Source organism: Heloderma suspectum, chromosome 5 (assembly GCF_057233095.1).
Source record: "Heloderma suspectum isolate Gila_16-S chromosome 5, 16-S_ref, whole genome shotgun sequence".
NCBI lineage: Eukaryota > Metazoa > Chordata > Lepidosauria > Squamata > Helodermatidae > Heloderma > Heloderma suspectum.
In genome coordinates, this window is record NC_139462.1 from 196845372 (window position 1) to 196870535 (window position 25164).

General features: G+C 44.9%; 1 protein-coding gene across 4 annotated transcripts in view; it reads right to left on the reverse strand.

The window, feature by feature from the left end:
- The window catches only part of ADAM22 (ADAM metallopeptidase domain 22), a 191064-nt gene extending 166517 nt beyond the window's left edge, over positions 1-24547 (reverse strand). For 2 of the 4 annotated variants that reach the window (XM_084858952.1, XM_084858949.1), the window contains exons 1-2: positions 24158-24489; positions 23429-23589 (exon numbers count right to left, since the gene is read on the reverse strand). In XM_084858952.1, the coding sequence (XP_084715078.1) occupies positions 23429-23589; positions 24158-24236 (240 nt within the window). In that variant the 5' untranslated portion in view covers positions 24237-24489. Of the gene's footprint in view, positions 1-23428; positions 23590-24157 lie in introns of all 4 variants that reach the window. The other 2 variants (XM_084858951.1, XM_084858953.1) reach the window with 2 other exon arrangements.
- Positions 24548-25164: the final 617 nt, after the last annotated feature.

Below are 25164 nucleotides of genomic sequence, written 5' to 3' on the forward strand. Positions count from 1 at the left end.
CATCCTTCCATTGTTACTGATGAATTTATGAAATGGAAAAAAAGTTCCTTGGAAAAATCTCTGGGAAACTTCCCATTTTGGAAAACTTTCTGCCCCACATCAGTGCTTCCAATTACACTTTGTTGTCTTGGCCAGCCCAAAATGGTAGACCCGTGTGCGAGACCCTACCTGCAGCCTGGAGTAGCAGAGCCCACACACACGTTTGTTATCTCAGTAAGAACTAAGTCTTTCGAAACACAAGTATCTGCAGGCTTTTAATGCAGGGAGAAGCAGAGCTCAGCCCCAGAACCTGTTTCAGTATTACGATGCAGCCCTAAAACCCGTGAAGTGAAAATGAAGGACAGAGTGGGGCAAAGTACCATTTCTCCAGAACTGAGTAAACGCAAACAAGTCTGAGACGCCTGGGATTAGGTTAGTGGCTTTCAAGATGCAACTCCTAGACAGACCTGAGGTGTGGCATTGTTTGTTTTAGAAATTGAGCACTTCCATTCTTCCATGGTAGCCATGCTCAGTAGTTCCCATCACCTTAATCTATCCCGTCAATTGGGGGAAACAATCTAAAGGAGGTACAGCTGCTGTGACCCTGATAGAGCTCACTAACTCCACAACAATTTATACAAACCCCCCTATGTGACAGGTTCACAAGCTGAATGAACATCTAAATAATGGTCATCTGGTGTGTGCCTCATGTGTCTCCCCACTGCCCCACCGTATTGTAACTCACTGATGGTTATCCCCTCATCCCTTCTGTACGTTAAGATTCTGGAGAATTAGGGGTCATTGCCTTTGCGACACGTTATAAATTATATATTAGCACTGCGCTATACACTGCTGATTTTGCAGTGGGTATGGGTGTATCCTTTCCATTTTATTTGTTCTGAACATAGATCATGTCTGGCACTAGGAAAATTCAATATATGCAAAGGTGGTCAAAGAGACAGTGTGCCAGAAGCAACGTCCTTTTCCTGTAAAAACTGATTCACCCTTACCGAATAACTGCTAGACAAGATGCACCCATGATCCAATCCAGAAGGGCTCTTCTCATGGAGCGTTACAAGGGCAAAAGTACACAAGTTTAATTTATGCTCCTGACAGCCAGATTTGTCCAAGTGGATTGGTTTGTTTCCAGCCCCCACCCCCAACCTTTTTTGGGTTGGTGGGCACATTTGGAATTTTGAGAGACTGTTGTGGGTGCTCTCTCAAAATGGCCACTATGGGGTCACCTTGCCCATTCACAAAAAGGCTGCCATGGTGGGCATGGCTGGTCACAGAATACTCATTTCCCAGAAGACAAACTGGTGAGACTAAAAGAAATGTAACTTGGCCTGATATCGAAGTAGAAGGCAAAGGCGGGATCTGAGCTCCAAAACAAGAAACCACTCTTCTGAACCCAAATAAAGATGGTGCTTGTGGACAGCACTTCATTTTGCAGCATAGCAGCTTCCCACGTTAAAAAAAAAATAAAAATCTCAAGAAATAGTATTAAAAACAGGAGGGACAAGGAGTCTGGTTGGTGCCAATAGAAGTGTCCGTGAGCCCCCTGACACTCACAGGCACTGCGTTGGAGATTCTAGGTTTGGAGGGAAACCTAGAATGGACTGGCAAAGGGTAGCAGTTCTTTCTCCAGGCACTGCAGTACAGTTTACATCTGCATGTTATATTAATAGTGCAGAAAAAATAAAGACGTTAAAAAATCAGGAGACCTACCATGCAACTCCCAAATTATCATTAAAAAGAATTTTAGCCATACAAAGTGTGCCAAAGCTGCCATGTCTGCTTAATGAAGACACTATTTTGTAGTAAACGGAGAAGAGATTATGAGTGCAACATTAAGCTCTAGCACAACCTTTCCACCCCTTCATGGATCACTGCCTTGTTGTGGCGAAGGAGCTCGTGTAACTCCGTGAAGCCATAAGCTATGCCATGCAGGGCCACCCAAGACGGGCAGGTCATGGCAGAGAGTTCTGACAAAATGTGGTCATGGTGGAGAGTTCTGACAAAATGGCAACCTACTCCAGTATTCTTGCCAAGAAAACCCCATGGAACGTATCACAAGGCTAAAAGAGATGACGCCGGAAGATGAGCCCCTCAGGTCGGAAGGTGTCCAATATACTACTGGGGAAGAGCAGAGGGAATTTCCAAGTAGTGCCAGAAAGAGTGAAGCGGCTGGGCCAAAGCCAAAAGGACACTCAGCTGTGGATGTGTCTGGTGGTGAAAAGAAAGTCCGATGCTGTAAAGAACAATATTGTTTAGGAACCTGGAATGTAAGATCAATGAATCAAGGTAAGCTGGAGGTGGTCAAACATGAGATGGCAAGATTGAACATCGGCATCTTGGGAATCAGCAAACTAAAATGGACAAGCATGGGCGAATTTAATTCAGGTGACCATCATATCTACTACTGTGAGCAAGAATCCCTTAGAAAAATGGAGTAGCACTCATAGTCAACAAAAGGGTGGGAAAAGCAGTACTGGGGTACAATCTCAAAAACGATAGAATGATTTCAGTACGAATCCAAGGCAAACCATTCAACATCACAGTAATTCAAGTCTATGCCCCAACCACCGAAGCTGAAGAAGCTGAGGTTGATCGGTTCTATGAGGACCTACAACACCTTCTAGAACTAACACCAAAAAAAGATGTCCTCATCATAGGGAATTGGAATGCTAAAGCAGGAAGTCAAGAAATCACTGGGATAACAGGCAAGCATGGCCTTGGTGTACAAAATGAAGCAGGACAAAGGCTAATAGAGTTTTGCCAAGAGAACACGCTGATCACAGCAAACACTCTTTTCCAACAGCACAAGAGGCGACTCTACACATGGACATCACCAGATGGTCAATATCAAAATCAGATTGATTATGTCCTTTGCAGCCAAAGATGGAGAAGCTCTATACAGTCAGTAAAAACAAGACCTGGAGCTGACTGTGGCTCAGATCATGATTTTTCATGCAAAATTTCGGCTTAAATTGAAGAACGTAGGGAAAACCACTAAACCATTCAGGTATGACCTAAATCATATCCCTGATGAATATACAGTGGAGGTGAGGAATAGATTTCAGGGATTAGAACTGATAGACAGAGTGCCTGAGGAACTATGGACGGAGATCCGTAACATTGTTCAGGAGGCAGCAACTCAATCCATCCCAAAGAAAAAGAAATGCAAGAAAGCAAAGTGGCTGTCTGAGGAGGCTTTACAAGTCGCTGAGGAAAGAAGGGAAGCGAAAAGCAAGGGAGAAAGGGGGAGATATATCCAACTGAATGCAGAGTTCCAGAGAATAGCAAGGAGAGACAAGAAGGCCTTCTTAAATGAACAATGCAAAGAAATCGAGGAAAACAATAGACTGGGAAAGACTAGAGATCTCTTCAAGAAAATCGGAGATCTCAAGGGAACGTTTTGTGCAAAGACGGGCATGATAAAGGACAAAGAAGGCAGGGACCTAACAGAAGCAGATGAGATTAAGGAGAGGTGGAAAGAATACACAGAAGAACTATACAGGAAAGATCTGAATGTCCCTGATAGCCATGATAGTGCGCCTACTGAACTTGAGCCGGACATCGTAGAGGGTGAAGTCAAGTGGGCCTTAGGAAGCATTAGTAACAACAAAGCTAGCGGAGATGACAGTATTCCAGCTGAGCTATTTAAAATCCTAAAAGATGATGCTGTTGAAGTGCTGCACTCAATATGCCAACACATTTGGAACACTCAATAGTGGCCACAAGACTGGAAAAGGTCAGTTTACATTCCAATTCGAAAGAAGGGCAATGCCAAAGAGTGCTCAAACTACCATACAATTGCGCTCATTTCACATGCCAGCAAGGTGATGCTCAAAATCCTACAAGCTAGGCTTCAGCAGTATGTGAACCGAGAACTACCGGAAGCACAAGCTGGGTTTCGAAGAGGCAGAGGAACTAGAGATCAAATCGCCAACATTCGCTGGATCATGGAGAAAGCAAGAGAAGTTGAGAAAAACATCTATTTCTGCTTCATTGACTATGCTAAAGCCTTTGATTGTGTGGATCACAACAAACTGTGGCAAATTCTGAAAGAGATGGAAGTACCAGACCACCTTACCTGTCTCCTGAGAAACATGTATGAGGGTCAAGAAGCAACAGTAAGAACCGGACATGGAACAACCAATTGGTTCAAAATTGGGAAAGGAGTACGACAAGGCTGCATATTGTCAACCTGCTTATTTAACTTATATGCAGAGTACATTATGAGAAACGCCGGGTTGGATGAATCACAGGTCGGAATTAAGATTGCTAGGAGAATTATCAACAACCTCAGATACGCAGACGATACCATCCTAATGGCAGAAAGTGAAGAGGATCTGAAGAGCCTCTTGTTGAGGGTGAAAGTGGAGAGTGCAAAAGCTGGTCTGAAACCCAACATTAAAAAAACTAAGATCATGGCATCTGGCCCCATCACTTCCTAGCATATAGAAGGGGAAGAAATGGAAGCAGTGACAGATTTTATTTTCTTAGGCTCCAAGATCACCGCAGATGGTGACTGTAGCCATGAAATTAAAAGACGCTTGCTCCTTGGGAGGAAAGCTATGGCACACCTAGACAGCATAGTAAGAAGCAGAGACATCACCTTGCCGACAAAGGTCCATCTAATCAAAGCTATGGTTTTCCCTGTAGTAACGTATGGCTGTGAGAGCTGGACTATAAGGAAGGCTGAGCGCCGAAGAATTGATGCTTTCAAATTGTGGTACTGGATAAGACTTTTACGAGTCCCCTGGACTGCAAGGAGGTTGGAAATCAACCCTGAGTGCTCATTGGAAGGACAGATACTGAAGCTGAAGCTCAAATATTTTGGCCACCTAATGCGAAGAGAAAACTCACTGGAAAAGACCCTGATGCTGGGAAAGATTGAAGGCAAAAGGAGAAGGGGACAGCAGAGGATGAGATGGCTAGATAGCATCACCGATACAATGAATATGAACTTGAGCACACTCCGGGAGAGAGCAGAGGACAGGAAGGCCTGGCATGCTATGGTCCATGGGGTCACGAAGAGTAGGACACAACCGAACAACAACAACAACAACCTTTCCATACTGGCTGGGAACACTGGGAGTTGCAGTCCAACGCATCCGCAGGGCACCAGGTTGGGGAAGGCTGCCCTAGTGAAATGAGTAGAAACGACACAACAGTGCATCCTGGGCTGACTACAGCAGACTAACGGCTAACCAAGAAGTAATGAAGCCTACAGATGTTCAAGCACAGGGGTTTCAGTCCAGGCTAAGCAAGAGTGGTCAAGATAGCAGGCGAAGGTCAAAGCACAGGCAAGCAGTCAAGAGACGTGGGGTCAGGCTAAGGCAGGAGTGGTCCAGATAGCAGGGAGAGGTCAATACACAGGTAGGCAGTCAGATACATTACACAGTCCAGAAGCAGAGTCAAGAAGAAGCTGAAGGGTCAGTAGCATGGTGCATCAATCACAGGGCGAGGTCCAGGCGGCAAGGTAGAAAGCAGAGAAGCTGAAAGAATGGTGTTGTTTCCAACACTAGCTATGCAGGCACTGAAGGCTTTTAACACCAAAGCCTGCTGACCCACTCAGGGCTCAGCTGCAGTACGTTAGAGCTCTCTAGTCAGAGCCTACTCCTGAGGAGTCACTGTCTCCTGAGGAGTCCTTCCTTGCAAGTGAGTACTCCTTCTCACGGAAACCCTACTGGCCTGTCGCTTGAGGCAACAACACTCCTAGAGGCCAGGGGCTTGCTCAGCCTCTGCCTCAGAGGCAGAGTCCCCTCCCCCTGACAGGGACGGAACTGCAGCCATCTTCCCCAAGGGTCCAGGCTCTTCCTGGTCTGGGTGCCCTCAGTTTCTGGGAGCTCCAGCTCGTCCTCTGAGGAGGATTCCTCCACTGGGGCCATGACACAAGGTGCGATGCTTGGCTCTCCAGAAGAAACGGAAAACAAAGGGCAATTCTACCTGGAACTGTGCTGTCTTTTGTTACCTTGCTGAAGTGCACAAGAAGCTGTTGGAATTGGGTTTTTCCCCCTTCACAAAGACAAGCATACTGTTGATGAGCCCACCGCTGACGCTGCACGTCTAAATCCCAATTCACAATGAGATGCATATTTTTACTAACACTAAAAAGCTCCTCTGCGTTCAGTATGGCAATCCGGAGGAGAGGAGGGGCAGAAAGGATCAAGAGCGGCAGGATAAATTCATCCCAAGCCAAAAAGCGGCAGTTCGATAAATATATAAATAAAATAACAGACCTACAAAAATCTGTTTGTTAAGCAATCCTATGAAAAACTGTATGAAACATTAATGTCTGCTTACAACAACTACTTTAGCCCCTATAGATTTGAGAGAGAGAGAGAGAGAGAGAGAGCGCTAGGAGTTTGCTGTTTGATTTCTGTGAATGGGTCTATCACCAAGGCTTTGCCTAAGTGACTTCAGAAGAAAGGCAAGGATTTGACATGAAAGAACCTTTACTGCCCTTTAAGTTTAATGGCTGTGGATGGTTTCTTGAATGTGAAATTCACCTGCATGGGTGGGGTTAGACATCTCTCTTGTGTGTGAGAAAGAGCCTGTCAAGTTTTGTTCTGAATTTGGAGACAGAGAGAGCTGTGAATTGGCTGAGGGCATCTTGGGGAGTCAAGGTTTCTCTATAGGTATCTGATGCAAGGTAGCAGCTGCTTTGCCTTATACGAGGTTAAAGTGTCAGACTAGGGCTGTGTCAAGGAACTCCCACATCACATGCAGCTTAACCCTCAAATCCCATACTGCACATGAGTATGGGCCCCACATGTTGTTTGACTACAACTCCCATCATTCCCAGACAGCATGGTCCATGGCCAGAGATGATGGGAGGTGTAGTCCAATGGCATCATGGCATCATAGAATAGTAGGGTTGGAAGGGGCCTACAAGGCCATCGAGTCCACCCCCTGCTCAATGCAGGAATCCAAGTCAGAGTATCCCTGACAGATGGCTGTCCAGCCTCATCTTGAATGCCTCCAGTGTGGGAGAGCCCACCACCTCCCTAGGGAATTGGTTCCATTGTCGTATTGCTCTAACAGTCAGGAAGTTTTTCCTGATGTTCAGCCGGAATCTGGCTTCTTGTCACTTGAGCCCATTATTCCATGTCCTGCACTCTGGGATGATCAAAAAGAGATCCTGGCCTTCTTCTCTGTGACAACCTTTCAAGTACTTGAAGAGTGCTATCATATCTCCCCTCAGTCTTCTCTTCTCAAGGCTAAACATGCCCAGTTCTTTCAGTCTGGGGATCCAAGCTTGGGAAAGCCAGCCCCTAGGGATAGACCCATCACAAGTCTGATAATCTAACCATTACAACCATAACCTCTCTACTATAACCAACAAGACCATGAATGAGATACATAGTGAAGCATGCTCATCAAGCACGCTTTAGTAAACAACATGAATTCAATTTGGCGTGTCCTGTAATAATGTTGTTGCAATTCCCCAGAGGCAGGGAACATATCATATCATATCTGAAGAGCACTGTGGGCCATACAGCATTTGCTTACGCTTAATCAAGTCAGGAACTCTTGCTGGGTTCTGTGACTTGGATCAATTTTTGACCACGCCTTTAATATAGAGTGGATCTTGAACTGTGCATTCTTCATTCACTGGTGCATTCCTGGGTTTCCTTAAGCAGCAATGCATGTTACAAGAGCTCCCCCTAGGCCAGGGCTAGTCAGGCAACCTGGTGCCCTCAGAAGTTTTGGACTACAGCACCCATAATCCCTAAGCATTGGCCATGCTGGCTGGGGCTGATGGAAGTTGTAGTCTAAACCATCTGGAGGGCACCAGCTTGCCTGCTACCCCTGCCCTAGACAGAGAGTGCCATATGTGGTATAACTCTACAATATATCATTCAGGTTGCAGGTGAAAAGCCCAGGATTGGATCTCCCCATTCCTGCCCCAGAATATAAAAACAACTTTGTACACAGAAAGCCAGATGTCAGGGAGAAGGATTCTTGCCCGGGCTTCTCTGTGGCATATTAATTTTCTATGTGTATGGCTTCCCCCTCCATCCAAAAGGGTGCAATTCAATTGTTCAATGCACTTAGACCTAGGGATATCAGAGGAATCTGTCTGGGGGGTGAAGCTCACCGTGTTTTTATCAGTTCAGCCCCCAGACTTCAGCTCGCTTTCCCATGAGCTGGCCCAACTTGAGCTGCATCGAGTCAGGCCAGTTCGCAGACTGCTAGTTGTTGTTTTTTTTAGAAATTGCATAAAAAGCAATTTGTGCAAATTGGGGCCATAATTTGCACAAATTACAGCCATATTTGCACAATTTGCGCAAATGGCATTTTATGCACATTTTTAAAAAAAAACTGAAGAAGTTCCCAGATTTCGGGAAGAAACCCGCAACTTGGCTCCCAAATGCAAGCTGAGTTGCAGGGCAGCGATGAAATCTGGCAAGCCCAAAAAGGGCCAAATTTCCCAGCGACGGACATGCCTACCTAAACCATGCCCTGCAACCTCCAGCCTGAAATGGTTGAGTTCAGGAATAGTACTGCCACATCATGATAAGCTGTGTGTCTAGAGAACATCTGACATGCAATACAATCTTTCTTCCTGGACATGGTGATCCGGTTAGCTTTGCCCCCATCTGTCAAACAGAGCCAATGAGTTTCCCAATCTTTTGTTCACAGCCCCCTCTCCTGCTCTGCAGAAACACTCCTGAGAGTATTCCATTATACTGGTTCCCTCATCCGCTACCTTTCTGTTCAACTCTTTTTAACTCTGGATACACAACTCCTGGTGATCATCAAATGTATAACTATCCTTCAACAGTTGTTGATGTGCTGAGATTTTATGAAGAACAGAAGACTGCTATTTCAGTGTCTTTATAGGCTCATCTAAGATCACCTGGTACATCTGGGGTCTGAACCTAGATCTAGTCCAACACATGAATCTCGAGATCACCCATCACTTATTACAAAAGCTGAGATTTTCAGAATTCTAGCACAATTTCACAGGGACAAAGGTAGTATCAAGACAGACATTATCCAGCTCATAGACTGTACATTTTTCACTGAGGGAACTGGTTTGTGATGGCAGTGTTTTTTAAGAGTTAAATTGTCTTATTTGAAGAAACGAGGAACAGCCTGATAGCAGACTGAATGTGTGTGTTCTTCTTGACTGTTGTAGTCCTAGTCCAGACTGAGCTTTTGTTTCGCCCTCCGTTTCCTGACAAGACTTATTGCAAGCTTCACCTGTGTTTCTCTCAGAGTCAGCAGTTACTTTCCAGAACGCTGACAGGGACAAAAGAGGTCTGAGAAACCAGACCCTCTTTCACTATGTCTCCTTTCCAGCAAGCACTTGCATATCTGCAGCCAGAAGTGACTCTAGCTTACTCCAGACTCTGGAAAGCAAAGGTGGAGTGGGATGGCGGAATCAGTTTAAAAGATGCTATCTGAAGTGAAGTGCTTACAGAACAACCTGATAAAACTGTGAGAAAAAGCAGCGATATTAATTAGCCACTTTGCATCAGGCAGCACAAACACTAAGAAATAGGAAAATGCCGGCCATATGATGCAGAGGTGGGAAGACAGGGCCACCATCAAGGGTAGGTATGTAAAGGTTCCTGCCAGGGGCCCACACCCCAGCAGGGCCCCACTGAATTGCTTCTCCTTTTCACCAGTTCAGCCTGCTTGCTCACCTGCCTCTTCCCCAGGCCCATAAAACATTGCTGGTCCAGAGGGGAGCAGTAGATGCCGCTGCCTCCTTGCTTGCTGGCTCCCTGCCTGTCAAGCAAGCGGTAGCATTGACGAGAAAGAGGAGGAGGAGCGCTAGCAGCTGGTGACAATGGCAATGAGAAGGCAGACTCACTGCGGGACGGGGCCCATTGCAGGCGTCTTGTCTAAGGGCCTCCAAAACCTACAGCCAGCATTGTGGGCAGACTTCAAGGTTAAGGAAACTGCTTTGTGCTGAAGCCATGACCACGATAGCAGCTTTGGGGCGGGGGCAGCGGGTGTAATTAAGGACCAAGGTGCTTCTGATACTCATCCCAGGAATTCGTTCTCAATGCCAAAATGGTGCGCTCAGTCATGCCACACATAAATCTACTCTTGGATTTCCCCCAAGCTTTCTTCATTAGAGCAGCCTAATTTAGGAAGAAAACATTTTTGGGTTGCGACTCTTGTTAAGCAATCAGGAGACAGAGGCCCTTTGCCTGTCTACTGCAAATCACACAGAAACTGACCTGTCGATCCTAATCTACCTTCTGCCTGCCCCTAATATAATGGCAACAGAGATACATGAAAAATGTGTCAAATCAGAACATCATGTTTACATCTATGGAAGCCTTCCCCAACCCAGTGCCCCCCGACATGTGCTGCACTCCAACTCCCATAATTTCCAGCCAGCATGGCCATATAACACCGGTTTTAAAGCAATTGCACCAGCTGCTAATACGCTTCCAGTCAAAATTCAAGGTTTTGGTGATGACATTTAAAGCACTAAGCGGCTTGGGACCTCAATATTTGAGGGAGTGCCTCTCCCTATATATGCCTGCCCAAGGACTGAGATCTGTTGAAGGGGCCCTCCTCTGCATCCCACCAGTGTGAGACATACACTATGGTGGGATGTGGGAGAGGGCCTTCTCTGTTGTGGCACCCCAGTTGTGGAATGCCCACCCCCCGGAGGCCCGACTGGCGCAGACATTGGTTTCATTTCAGCACCAAGTAAAAACATGGCTTTTTACCAAAGCCTTTGAGGGCTAAATGCATTCCCTAAAGTAGCATTCTGTTTTAACTGTTTTGTTTTAGATTTTAATTGGTATTAACTTGTTTAATGGTTTAATATGTTCTTAGGTGTTTAAATTATTTATTGTTTTATACTGTTTAAATTGATTTTATCTGTATGCTGCCCTGAGATCTTAATGATATAGGGCGGGATAGAAATGTTGCAAATAAATACATAAAATAAATAAACACATCTGGAGAGTACCAGGTTGGGCAAGGCTGATCTATGAGACTCCCTGCTGAAGGAGGTACTCCTGGCTCCTTCCCTGTTCTTTTAAGTGGGCCCTTCATTGAAAGAATGAGGTGGACTTTTAAACTGTCATTTCTCTTCTGTTTAACACTGAGAAAAAGCTGGTTGTGAAAGGCAGTATATACATTCCTATATAAAAAAATTCACAGACTTTGCATTTCAACTTAAATTGCTGATAACTCATACACCTTCCTGGAATAAATGTTATTCCTTGCTGGAATTCACTCCTAGAAAGCAATAGTGGACCAAACAAACTTGAACAACTAACCAGAAGCTAGCTTTCATAAGAGGACAACATTTGCCTTACAGAATTCCCTGCATCACGATGGACCAAGGCAGTACTTATGCGTGTTATTAGGAATGGGGTATTAATCATAGAAAAGATCCGCAGATAAAACTTGGAAATTCATCCCAACAGCAAGTGTATAAAACGTGGGCAGAGGAATCCTATGGACATTCAGGGAGCATTCCAACATCGGAGCGCTTCAAAAATCCTATGCTCTGCTGGTATTTGCCCAGCAGAGCAGGCGACTGTGGGCAAGGAAATCACCATGCTGCTTTCCATGGAAGCTGCAAAGGGTGTGAGGGTTGTAGCAGTGGCTATGGCCTCTGAGGGGGAACTCCACAATATCCTATGGTCACTGGGACCCTCTCCTAGGGACCATAGGATTGCTCTCTAAATCTTTTCTAATAAGAATACTGAATGCATCATCTAGATGTAGACACTCTACACATATCTCTATTCTTTATAATAACATTCCAAACAATAATTGATCTCTCTTTTGTATGGTGACATAAAACCAGATAACAACCCTTAGCTAAAGAACTAATACTGGGGGCTGTTCACACAACACGCTAACCCACACTCAGTGGTTGAGTGTGGGTTGTTTTGAACCATGGGTTGTTTGTTGAACTGTGGGTTAGTGTGTTGTCTGAACACAGACAGGGTGGCTTGTTAACCAAGCAGCATGGCTTATTTTCTCGAACAAGCCACCTTGAGAACCCATGGTTTGTTGTTGGGTTGTTCAGGGTGGTTAACAAGCCACACGGCATGGTTAACAAGCCATCCTGGCTGCAGACAACACAATAATCCACCCTGCAGAAAACATGCTGTGTTCAGACAACATGCTCACTCCATGGTTCAACAAGCAACCCACAGTTCAAAACAACCCACACTCAACCACTGAGTGTGGGTTAGTGTGTTGTGTAAACAGCTCCACTATGTGAATTGAGCATGGGAGCCTTATTAGAATGCCAGGGTTTCCCATTTTATTGTATTTAAGTTTCTAACTTACTTGATTGTCAATATAATCTTGCATACAAGGTTTCCCCCCACCCCAAATTAAATTTCATTTTATGGTTGAAAAGGCTGATTCAAGGTCCTTCACATTAGAAGTTTAACCTAATGATTCTAATCCCTCATCTGCAATAGCTAGTAAACATGGGAAATGATACTTATTTGAGCTGCAGAGTTTAAATATTATCATACTCATGGGGGCGGGGACAAGCAGCATCTTAAAAAAGGCACTCTCTCATACACAGGCAGACTGCCATTTCTAAGATTCTGAGCATCATCCAAAAACAAAGAAAATATGCATCTCGCTTTAGAAATATTGGGCTGGATCCCAACTTAGTCATGCTCAGAGTAGTCCCACTGAAATTAGTGGAACTTAAATAAATCACAACTTAATGGGAGGATGAGTAACTTCTTTGTAAGTAGTCTGATAAATCTGTCCATTATGTTCATATATTGTTTAATTGTTGTGAACCGCCCAGAGCTTCAGCTATTGGGCGGTATAGAAATGTAATAAATAAATAAATAGTCACATTGATTTCAATGACTCTGCTCTAAGCATGACAAAGTCTGGATCCAACCCCTTGCTTTTATTCATACGCAAATGTATTAATAGATTAATAAACGAAAACACATATGATTAATGAGTTAAAATTTATTTAAATCAGGCTGAAGCCCAATTACCTATCTATACTGTATTGACTCAATGGAGTTATCATATACACAAGTCAGGCAGGTATACCCGTCAACTCCAAGTTAATTTCCCTAGTTATATTTTAGATTTGTGGCATGGTGTGGGAAGAGGGCTAGCAGGAAGAACTCTTTTAAGCAGAACAAAAGGAAAAGACCACAAGATAATACAATGGTGCACTACAGTGGCGGACACATGCCAGTCCCAGTCACTGGTAAATTCAGGACCTAGGCCAGCATTTTCATGCTTCCAAGCAAAAACTGAAATGGTGCCAGGCCTTTGGAAAAGGAAGACCCCTGCCCTTCCATCTGCTTTCACTGCAGCAAAAATGCTGCCCAGGCCAACTTCCTAGTGGTACCACTGCTACAAAACACTATGAAATGGAGGTCTACTGAGCTATCACACACATTGGTTCAAATGTGATCAGGGCACAGAACTGGACTGCAGCACTGCACGGTTCAATTTTGCCTTCATCGACATCCAGGAAATGTAAGTCAAACATGTTGTTAGTTTGCTTATTTATTTATTGTATATTTAAACCACCCAATAACCAAAGTTCTCTGGGTAGTGTACGATACATTAAATGCATAATACAAACCTGAAAAGAAAAAAGAAAAACAGACCTCCCCCAAAAATCTAGAGAAAAACAGCAGCAACTGATAAAACCATTCCAGCACATAAAACCAAATTAAAAACTTTGTCATTAAGCTTCAATTACAGTGTCTTTGTTTTTAAATGAACATGGTTTCAAATGAAATCTGAATTTAATGTGAACGAATTAAAGCCTGCTCTTATAATCTCATGAAATTGAATCATGACCATCTATCAAAAAACGTTGGCTTCGATCCTAAAGTTAAGTTAACTTAGGGTGAAATGCTTTTTCAGACAGAAAAAAGTCCTACAATTCCCAGCATTCCCATCAACTCTTTCCTTCTCTTCCTGCCTGCTGAACAGCTGATTAGCAGCAGGTTCAGGAACCGGAAGAACCTGGAACCCTAACAGAGTTTTTCAGGTGATGTTGGACATCCCCGCAGGTCCCATGGGATGTGAAGGCACCACACTGTGGACCCCTTGGTTGAACAATAACCATGTTGGCTAGAGTTGTTGGGAGTTGTGCCCTCCAGATGGGTTGGCCAACAACACTGGGGAATGCTGTGCTAACCCATAGTTTAGCACAACTTGTCTGATACACAGCAAGCTTCAGGCTTGTGCTCCCTCCTCTCCTCTCATAAGAACTTAAGAACATAAGAAGAGCCATGATGGATCAGACCAAGGGTCCATCTAGTCCAGCATTCTGTTCACACATTGGTCAACCAGCTGTTGACCAGGAACCCACAAGCAGAGCATGAGCACAACAGCACCCTCCCACCCATGTTCCCCAGCAACTGGTGTACATAGGATCACTGCCTCTGGTACTGGAGGTAGCACACAGCCATCAAGACTAGTAGCCATTGATAGCCTTTTCCTCCAGGAATGTGTCCAACACCCTTTTAAAGCCATCCAAACTGGTGGCCATCACTATATCCTGTGGTAGTGAATTCCATAGTATAACTATGTACTGTGTGAAGAAGTACTTCCTTTTATCTGTCCTGAATCCCCCACCAATCAGCTTCATAGGATGACCCCGGGTTCTAGTATTTTGAGAGAGGGAGAAAAATGTCTCCCTATCCACATTCTCCACCCCACGCATAATTTTGTCAACCTCTAGCATGTCTCCCCTTACCCTCCTTTTTTCCAAGCTAAACAATCCCAGCTGTTATAACTTTCTCTCATAGGGGAGATACTCCAGCCCCTTGATCATTTTAGTTGCCCTTTTCTGCACTTTTTCCAGCTCTACAATATCTTTTTTTACGTGCGGTGACCAGAACTGTATGCAGTATTCCAAGTGTGGTCTCATCACAGATTTGTATAGGGGCAGTATGATATTGGCAGTTTTATTCTCAGTTTCTTTTCTAATTACGCCTAACATTGAGCTGTCCACCACAATCCCAAGATTTCTTTCCTGGTCGGTCACCGCTAGCTCAGATCCCATCCAGCTATACTTGGAGTTGGGATTTTTTGCCCCAACATGCATCACTTTACACTTGCTTCCACTGAACCGCATCTGCCATTTAGATGCCCATTCTCCCAGTTTGGAGAGATCCTTTTGGAGCTCTTCACAATCCCTTTCTGTTTTAACCACCCTAAATAATTTGGTGTCATCTGCAAACTTGGCCACTTCACCGCTCACTCCTAATTCCAGATCCTCCTCCCACACAGCCAAGGAGGATTTCAGAAACTTTCGCTTCCACTTCAGTTTAACCATGGCTTGCCGTGTCATCCAGACCTGTGGATGACATTAACTACTGTTAGTTTAAAACAAAGTCACCTTCATACTGTGGTTTATGAAGCTGGCTTTTTAAACTAATCACAGTTAGTGTTAACTAAGTTCCAGGTCTGGACACTATGGCAAGCTGTGGTTAAGTCAAAGCAAAAACCTCCAAACTCTTGGCCATGCAATCGTGGGAAGGAGAAAGCACACAAGCATGAGCCTCGCTGTGGTTCATTCACATAGTGCTAAAACATCAACTTAACGTAATGTTCAAACGCAACCAGTATGTCTAGTTGTCAAATAATGAAAATTTATGACTGTGCCTTCCAAACAGAATGGGCATTTACTTTCCATCTAATGTAAAAAATAAAAAAAAAACCACTGTTTTGCTCAGTAACTGCTAGGGATTGGAGAACCAGGGATGTTCAAGCTTGGCAAAATTCTTCACACTTCACTCCAAAGCTCAGTTTGGCTCGTTCCCATTTTTGTCTGCAGCCCATTGGGGAGGAGGGTTGACTGGGAAAAGTGTGCATTTCAAACCAGAAATGTGCACAAAAATTGCATTTCAAGCCAGAAAAGTGCACAAAAATTGCATTTCAAACCGGAAAAGTGCACAAAAAGTGCATTTTTTGAAAATGGTTTTTTGTTTTTTTAATGTGCCTTTCAGAAACTACGCATTTTTCTAATATGGTCACAAGTTCGGGAATGTGCAGACTTTTTTCCAAAAAATGCAGTCTTGTTCACATTCAGGATTGCAAATGGAATAAGTCTGGACAATTTGTGAAATAAAGTGAAGTTCTCATACATCCTGAGTAAATACAAGCTCTTGTTTTTTAAAAGTTCTGGACACTTGTTCATCTTCAAGTAAGGAAACTTGCTCAGTATCCTTGCACATGTACAAAAGAGGCCAAACAGAAATCTCTCTAGTCTCTAAGTACACAGAACTCTGCAGTGTAAAATGAGATGTGCGCTGCATGACCCATGATTTGGGATGAGGTTCCTAGGTTGTATAAACACTATTTAATTACTGTAAGGGGGCTATCCTATCTGGGTCGATGGTTGCCTCCGAGCCAGGGGGCAACCACCTATCCAATGCAGGGCGGGAGGAGTGGTGAGGAACAGATCTCCTCCTCACTCCCTCTGCCCAGATTTTGCAGCTAGACAGCCGATTTTGGCTGTCTAGCTGCAGGACCTCAGAGCGCAGGAAGTGGTGGCCAGACGACATGTAGGATGTGTCACACCAGATTTCCGACTTCCCGGCCCCAGTCCGCCCCCGGGAACACCCCGTTTTCGCTGCTTCCACGGAGCATTGGGCCTTTCTGCACTGCCTACGAGGCAGCGTGGGGAGGGGTGTCGGTTCTCTGGGAACCGACCTCAGAGCACAGGCTCCAAGGTCAGTTTCCGGGAACCGACCTATCCTATGGCCATCTAGCCGCTGACTAGTGGCCACAGGATTGCGCCTTAAGCCATTATATTTTCATTGTGAAAAAACAGTATGCATGCTTGTTCCAGAATTATACGAATTCCAAAATGGGAAAATTGATTTGAATTAATAGGGTTTTTTCCCTTTGATTACTTAAATCAATCCACCCTAATAGGATGGTTATATCTCTTCACTGTTTGAATGATAAGTCTGCTGCAAGATGCTATTGTGAACACACCCTAAAGCACAATATGGTCAATGGTCCATAAGACAAAAAACACACTTTGGCCCTTTACATGTTTACTATTACCACCTCCTTTTATTTTAAAAAAATGAAAAAGGCATGCATTGTGCTATGTAATTACTGCTCCAATTCTTTAAGTATTTAGCTAGAAGTAAATACACTCATCTCAATGGAATTTACTTCTGCATTCCTATACAAGTAGACTTGTATAGGAATGCACTGTAAGAATGTTTTCAGTAGAAGGAGCAGGTTTCGTTATACAGTCAGCAGTTTGGACTTCAATTTTATACCCAGTTACCTGAGAATAAGCCCCACTGAATTCAATGGAGCTTACTTCTGAGAAGACACTATAGGCTTGTACTATTAGTTGCACATAGCTGTGGGGGGTTTTTTCAGAACAGTTAGAGCAACAGAGTTATTGTCCATAAGAGTTCTGAAAACTTTGTACCAAATAGATGTTTATGTTAAGACAATACATATTTTGCCTGTCACATCATTCAAAATGTGAGAATACTACAGAGATGCATGACTTTGTAAAGCTCAATAAAATGCTTCCAAGAGCACATGACGTGGTAAACGATATATCTCAGCTATTTCAAAAGACAGGCACAGTTTAGATGCTAAGGATTTCTAAGAGACGGCAGCCTGCAAGAGATAAAGAGCAATATTTAAAATGTTTTATCAGATTCCCTTTAAAACAAGTGGGCTGCTTCTGTGACAACAATTTATCAGCGTTTCACACAGCTTAGGGCTGTCTTCCCCAACCTGGTGCCCTCCAGATGTGCAGGACTAAAGGCCCCATCATCCTCAGCCAGCAGGGGATTATGGAAGCTGTAGTTCAGCACATCTTGAAGGCACCAGGTTGAGGAAGGCTGTTTTCAGGTCTTCAGGTGACCTTGAAAACTAAAACTTGTTCGTTCACTTTTGATAATGGCACAACCTTCACATTAGTGACAGCCGCCGACACCCTGCTAAACCACAAGCAAGAGCACCCACAGGGCAGAAGTACATTATCATCACTAATGTGCAAATTATGTGCAGTTAATTGACTGTCCAGCAGAGAAACCGTGTATCCCTTAACCATCCAACACAAACTAACCGCCGCTTCCCTGAGCCTTGTAAAATTAAGTCAGAAACTGTAAGAATCCACTCAAACTGAATACAGTAAGCAAATATTATGTTTTTTTAAAGCGCAGTTTTATTAAGACTATTGGTCGTGGTTTGCAGTCGTCAACTTGAATGAAATATCACAGCTGCCGGTTAAGTCCTTATCCTACGAACACTGAAATGAGCCATTGTGAGAGCAAGAAAAAAAATTCAATAAGGGCACAATCCTATGCATATTTAGACAGAAAAAAGTCCTACAACTCCCAGCATTCCCCAGCCAGCACTGGGGAATGCTGAGAGTTGTAGGACTTCTTTCTGTCTAAACATGCATAGGATTACACCCTAAGGGCCATATTTTGTAAAGAACGTGCATACGGAATTGCACTATATGGTCATTAGGTTATTATGAACCAAGTATCACTACTTCAAAACAGGTGGCATATTTCACAGCGATGTTGACCTAAAAAAAGTATTTCCATTTCATCCATTTATTTAGGTCATGATCCAAAAGTAATTATGTCCATGCCAATAGAAGTACTACTCGTACACTGTATTTTCCTTATGAAAATGTTCTCCCACGCAGCTCCCACAGCTGAAGAGCCAAGCCCATTTCAACTAAAGAACTTCCTTCTTTGGGAATGAAAGCTGCTATGTCAGGAGTGGGGAACCTGAGCCCCTCCTGTTGTTTGTTGGGCTATCTATCCATCATCCCTGACTACTGGCCACACCGGCTGGAGCTGACAGGAGTTGGAGTCCAACAACATCCGGAGAGGCAGCTTTCTTACCCCTGTGAGAAAACTTCCATCGGAAGCACCCTCTGTGAGTACAGTAGTGGTATCCACATAATGGCTACTGAAGACTGACACTTCAGCTCACAAAATTACCAGTAGTGTAATTATATGAAACCCACATCGTTCAAATATAATTTCAACATTTGATCATATAGATCACAGAAACAAACTAGACTGATGTACTGATGTGAATATTTTTCTATTGCTAAGAGGATTCAACAGTACTTACTAGGGCTCTTTCTCAACTCCCCCCCCCCCAACGGTAAAAGTCATTGGCTTTTTATAATGACTACTTAAAATATCCCCTTCATGGATCACTGCCTTGTTGTGGCGAAGGGGCTTGCACAACTCAGTGAAGCCATAAGCTATGCCGTGCAGGGCCACCCAAGATGGACAGGTCATGGCGGAGAGATCTGACAAAATGTGGTCCACTGGAGAAGGAAATGGCAACGCACTCCAGTATTCTTGCCAAGAAAACCCCATGGAACGTATCACAAGGCTAAAAGATATGATGCCGTAAGATGAGACCCTCAGGTCGGAAGGTGTCCAATATACTACTGGGGAAGAGCAGAGGGTATTTCCAGGTAGCGCCAGAAAGACTGAAGTGGCTGGGCCAAAGCCGAAAGGACACTCAGCTGTGGATGAGTTTGGTGGTGAAAAGAAAGTCCGATGCTGTAAAGAACAATATTGTTTAGGAACCTGGAATGTAAGATCAATGAATCAAGGTAAGCTGGAAGTGGTCAAACGTGAGATGGCAAGATTGAACATCGACATCTTGGGAATCAGCAAACTAAAATGGACAGGCATGGGTGAATTTAATTCAGATGACCATTATATCTACTACTGTGAGCAAGAATCCCTTAGAAGAAATGGAGTAGCACTCATAGTCAACAAAAGGGTGGGAAAAGCAGTATTGGGGTCCAATTTTAAAAATGATAGAACAATCTCAGTACGAATCCAAGGCAAACCATTCAACATCACAGTAATTCAAGTCTATGCCCCAACCACTGAGGTTGATCGGTTCTATGAAGACCTACAACACCTTCTAGAACTAACACCAAAAAAAGATGTCCTCTTCATCATAGGGGATTGGAATGCTAAAGTAGGAAGTCAAGAAATCACCGGGAGAACAGGCAAGCATGGCCTTGGTGTACAAAATGAAGCAGGACAAAGGCTAATAGAGTTTTGCCAAGAGAACACGCTGATCATAGCAAACACTCTTTTCCAACAGCACAAGAGGCGACTCTACACATGGACATCACCAGATGGTCAATATCAAAATCAGATTGATTATGTCCTTTGCAGCCAAAGATGGAGAAGCTCTATACAGTCAGTAAAAGCAAGACCTGGAGCTGACTGTGGCTCAGATCATGAGCTTCTTGTTGCAAAATTTCGGCTTAAATTGAAGAACGCAGGGAAAACCACTAAACCATTCAGGTATGACCTAAATCATATCCCTTATGTATATACAGTGGAGGTGACAAATAGATTTAAGGGATTAGACCTGATAGACAGAGTGCCTGAGGAACTATGGACGGAGGTCCGTAACATTGTTCAGGAGGCAGCAACGAAATGCATCCCAAAGAAAAAGAAATGCAAGAAAGCAAAGTGGCTGTCTGAGGAGGCTTTACAAGTAGCTGAGGAAAGAAGGGAAGCAAAAAGCAAGGGAGAAAGGGGAAGATATATCCAACTGAATGCAGAGTTCCAGAGAATAGCAAGGAGAGACAAGAAGGCCTTCTTAAATGAACAATGCAAAGAAATCGAGGAAAACAATAGAATGGGAAAGACCAGAGATCTCTTCAAGAAAATCGGAGATCTCAAGGGAACGTTTTGTGCAAAGATGGGCATGATAAAGGACAAAGAAGGCAGGGACCTAACAGAAGCAGATGAGATGAAGAAGAGGTGGAAAGAATACACAGAAGAACTATAAAGGAAAGATCTTAATGTCCCTGATAGCCAAGAGAGTGCGGTCACTGAACTTGAGCCGGACATCCTCGAGAGTGAAGTCAAGTGGGCCTTAGGAAGCATTACTAACAACAAAGCTAGCGGAGATGACAGTATTCCAGCTGAGCTATTTAAAATCCGAAAAGATGATGCTGTTGAAGTGCTGCACTCAATATGCCAACACATTTGGAACACTCAACAGTGGCCACAAGACTGGAAAAGGTCAGTTTACATTCCAGTTCCAAAGAGGACAATGACAAAGAGTGTTCAAACTACCGCACAATTGCGCTCATTTCCCATGCCAGCAAAGTGATGCTCAAAATCCTACAAGCTAGGCTTCCGCAGCATGTGAACCGAGAACTACCGGAAGTACAAGCGGGGTTTCGAAGAGGCAGAGGAACTAGAGATCAAATCGCCAACATTCGCTGCATCATGGAGAAAGCAAGGGAATTCCAGAAAAACGTCTATTTCTGCTTCATTGACTACGCTAAAGCCTTTGATTGTGTGGATCACAACAAACTGCGGCAAATTCTGAAAGAGATGGGAGTACCAGACCACCTTACCTGTCTCCTGAGAAACCTGTATGATGGTCAAGAAGCAACAGTAAGAATCGGACATGGAACAACTGATTGGTTCAAAATTGGGAAAGGAATACAACAAGGCTGTATATTGTCGCCCTGCTTATTTAACTTATATGCAGGGTACATCATGAGAAATGCCGGGTTGGATGAATCACAGGTCGGAATTAACATTGCTGGGAGAATTATCAACAACCTCAGATACGCAGACGATACCACTCTAATGGCAGAAAGAGAAGAGGATCTAAAGAGTCTCTTGTTGAGGGTGAAAGTGGAGAGTGCAAAAGCTGGTTTGAAAATCAACATTACAAAAACTCAGATCATGGCATCTGCCCCCATCACTTCCTGGCATATAGAAGAGGAAGAAATGGAAGCAGTGACAGATATTATTTTCTTGGGCTCCAAGATCACCGCAGATGGTGACTGTAGCCATGAAATTAAAAGACGCTTGCTCCTTGGGAGGAAAACTATGGCAAACCTAGACAGCATAGTAAGAAGCAGAGACATCACCTTGCCGACAAAGGTTCATATAATCAAAGCTATGGTTTTCCCAGTAGTAATGTATGGCTGTGAGAGCTGGACTATAAGGAAGGCTGAGCGCCGAAGAATTGATGCTTTCGAACTGTGGTGCTGGAGAAGACTCTTACGAGTCCCCTGGACTGCAAGGAGGTCAAATCAGTCCATCCTAAAGGAAATCAACCCTGAGTGCTCATTGGAAGGACAGATACTGAAGCTGAAGCTCAAATATTTTGGCCACCTAATGCGAAGAGAAAACTCCCTGGAAAAGACCCTGATGCTGGGAAAGATTGAAGGCAAAAGGAGAAGGGGACGGCAGAGGATGAGATGGCTAGATAGCATCACCGATGCAATGAATATTAACTTGAGCATGCTCCGGGAGAGAGTGGAGGACAGGAAGGCCTGGCATGCTATGGTCCATGGGGTCACGAAGAGTCGGACACGACTTAACGACTGAACAACAACAACAACTTAAAATATATTGAAAAGCAGCAAACAATTAATAAAAGATCCCAAAGAACAGAATGAAATAAATGAATAGGTATGAATCTTGTCCCTTACATCCTAGGCTAATTTGGAAGACGCTGAAAAAAAATAGTATGATTTGTCAGGTGAGTCTATGTTTGCTTAATGTACAGTGGAATCCTATGTAGGTTTATTTGGAAGTAAGTCCCTCTGTGTTCAGTGGGACTTACCCCCTTGCAAATGTGTTTACAATTGCAACCTTCAAATAGCACAATCCTATATATGTCTACTCAAAAATAAGTTCCACTGAGCTCAAGGGGACTTACTCCCAGGTAAGTGTTTATAGAACTGCAGGCTAAAAAAATTAAATTAGTTACAAATGGGATTCTAAGTACAAATTTCCTTTCGATTAAAAACAGTTTGTTTGTTTTAAGCTAAACTCCCAAATTAATTCCAGATGAGGGGAAATATAACCCATATTCAGAATTACATCTTAAATGCCCCTGTAATGCTAAAGATATGTGGATCTCTGTGGAAGATATGCAGATTTCTCTGTTCAGAGCACATTCTGTCAGGAAGTTAGGAAAGGCATCTCTCTAAGGGCAATCATTGATCAGATCCACTCCGGGAAGCTTTTCAGCAAGTGCCCTGTGGTCTGGTACAATTACTTTTAGGGCCATACTGCTGCCAAAACTGAGCCCATCTTGCTGAAAACAAAGTTATTTTTCTACGCTGATGCTTTACATTTTCTACAGAGGTCACAGGACGAGGGTCACTTGATTATTTAAAGGGAAAAAAATATTTCAGGATATATGATTTCACAGTGACCAGCCCTTCCAGGGCGATAGCTTGATCCTGGCTATCTCCACTGTGTCTCTCGGTTGCAAAATTGCCTGCCCTTGTGCTGTAATTTCTATGCATGCCGCATCAGACCCGGACGAGGGTTTTGGAAGGAGCCGCCACTGCCGCCACCGCTGCCTCTCCCCCCAAGCGCTCGTTTCCGGGGCAACAGAAACCCCCAAAGCGCAGGCTGGGTTCTCTCTCTCTCTCTGGCTACCAGCAGTAGCCAAAGCTGCCGGCGCTCACCTGCTTGCCATCGAAGCTCCTCCGGATGCGGGTGTTGAGCCCGTCGTGCTGAGTTTCGTTGCCCTCGTCCGTGCTATAGATCAGGCGGAAAGGGACGATGTTTTGCCTCTCCATAAAACGGTCCCCATCCCTTCTCTCCATCTCCGTCAGCAAGGCGTCTCCTCGGGAGGAAGAAAAAAAAAAAAGGAGGAGGTGGGAGAGAAAGAGAAAGACAGCAGGGACACAGTAACAATCAAGCAACTCCGGGCTGGGATTGCTTTATTTACAGAGATGACTGGGGCGGGGGGGGGTCCGAGTGGGCGGGCGGGCAAAGAGACGAGATGCTTTTACACTGCAGGGATAGGGAGACGGGATCGGCAGCCGCGATCTCCATCTTAACGGGGGGCCCTTTTATACCTTGGAGTTTATTTTTATTCGTAGCAGTATCCATTTTATTATTAATCATTCTTTATTATTATTAATCATTATCTGTTATTATTGTTTGGCATCTGCTCCTTGCTAACACGCACACGCGCAAACGCACGAAAGGCAGCCGAGCTCCCGGTTAGTCTCCGTGGAAGCGTTTTCGGGGACGCCGCAAACTGCTCCGAGCGAGGGTCACCCACGCCACGGAGGATGCTGCTGCCAGGCGAAGTCTCTCCCCAGCCGCCCCCCGCGTTTGGCGCCGGCGGCGGCGGCTGTTTTCAAGGTCCAGCCGCTCCGTAGGATGCACAGGCGCGAAGGACTCACCTGCCCGGCGGGAGCGAGCCCCGGAGAGCATCCCGAAGGCGCAGAGCGTCAAGGAGAGCAGCGGAGTCACTGGATGCATGGCTGGCTCTGGTCGGGACGCGAGGCGAGGGGCGTCCTCCCGCCAGCCCGCCCGCCCGCCCGCGAGACGCGAGGCTCACACGGCGGCTCGCATGGCGGGGCCGGAGGGGAAAGGCGCTCCCACGCCCGGCTTCTCCTGCGAGCGGGCGACGCGCATCACCCTCGCCGCCGCCTCAGTGCTGCATTGTGCTCGGCCGGCTTCCGCTCGCTTCCAGCGCTTTTACTGCATGGGGGCTTTGCCGTAGCTCAGAGGCTTCAAGCTCCGCCCAGCTCGCCTCAGCTCCGTGCAGCAGTCTTCGAGCCGAGGTAGCCGGAGAGGCGGGCGAGAGAGGCGCCCCCCCCCCCGCCTCGCTTTGGAGAAGGAGGGAAGCCGAGGCCACCCGTCGCTGGAGGAAGCTGGGAAATGTAGTTATCGAAGTTCTTCGGAGAAGGCTGGGGGGCGGGGAGGGGGGTGCGGATTAAAGCTCGACTCCTGTTCTCTTTTGGCTGTCGAGGGGGTTTTGCAATCCAGGCCATGCACAAGGGCTCAGGGCAAATTTTTCATCATTATTATTATTATTATTTAGTATAATATTAATATAAGTAACAATGGTCATTTTAATCAAAGGTCCCATTATTTATGGACAGAGGGGTGCTATAAGCAGCTGACTGACGAACTAACTAGACTTACCACATAGAAGCATAGAGTTGGGAGGGGCTTGCAAGACCATCGACTCCAACCCCCTGCTCAGTGCAGTGAGCCTGCTTCCCAGGCAGTCTCCCATCCATGTACTAACCAGGGCTGACCCTGCTTAGCTTCCGAGACCAGATGCGGTCAGGCACATCCAGCCCTTTGATATATTGGATAGTCTTTGCGGTGCTGCCCGAAGACACTTCCTTGGTTTCACAGGAGCCCAGGTACAGTGTGGGTTACAGCCCTGGGTAACATG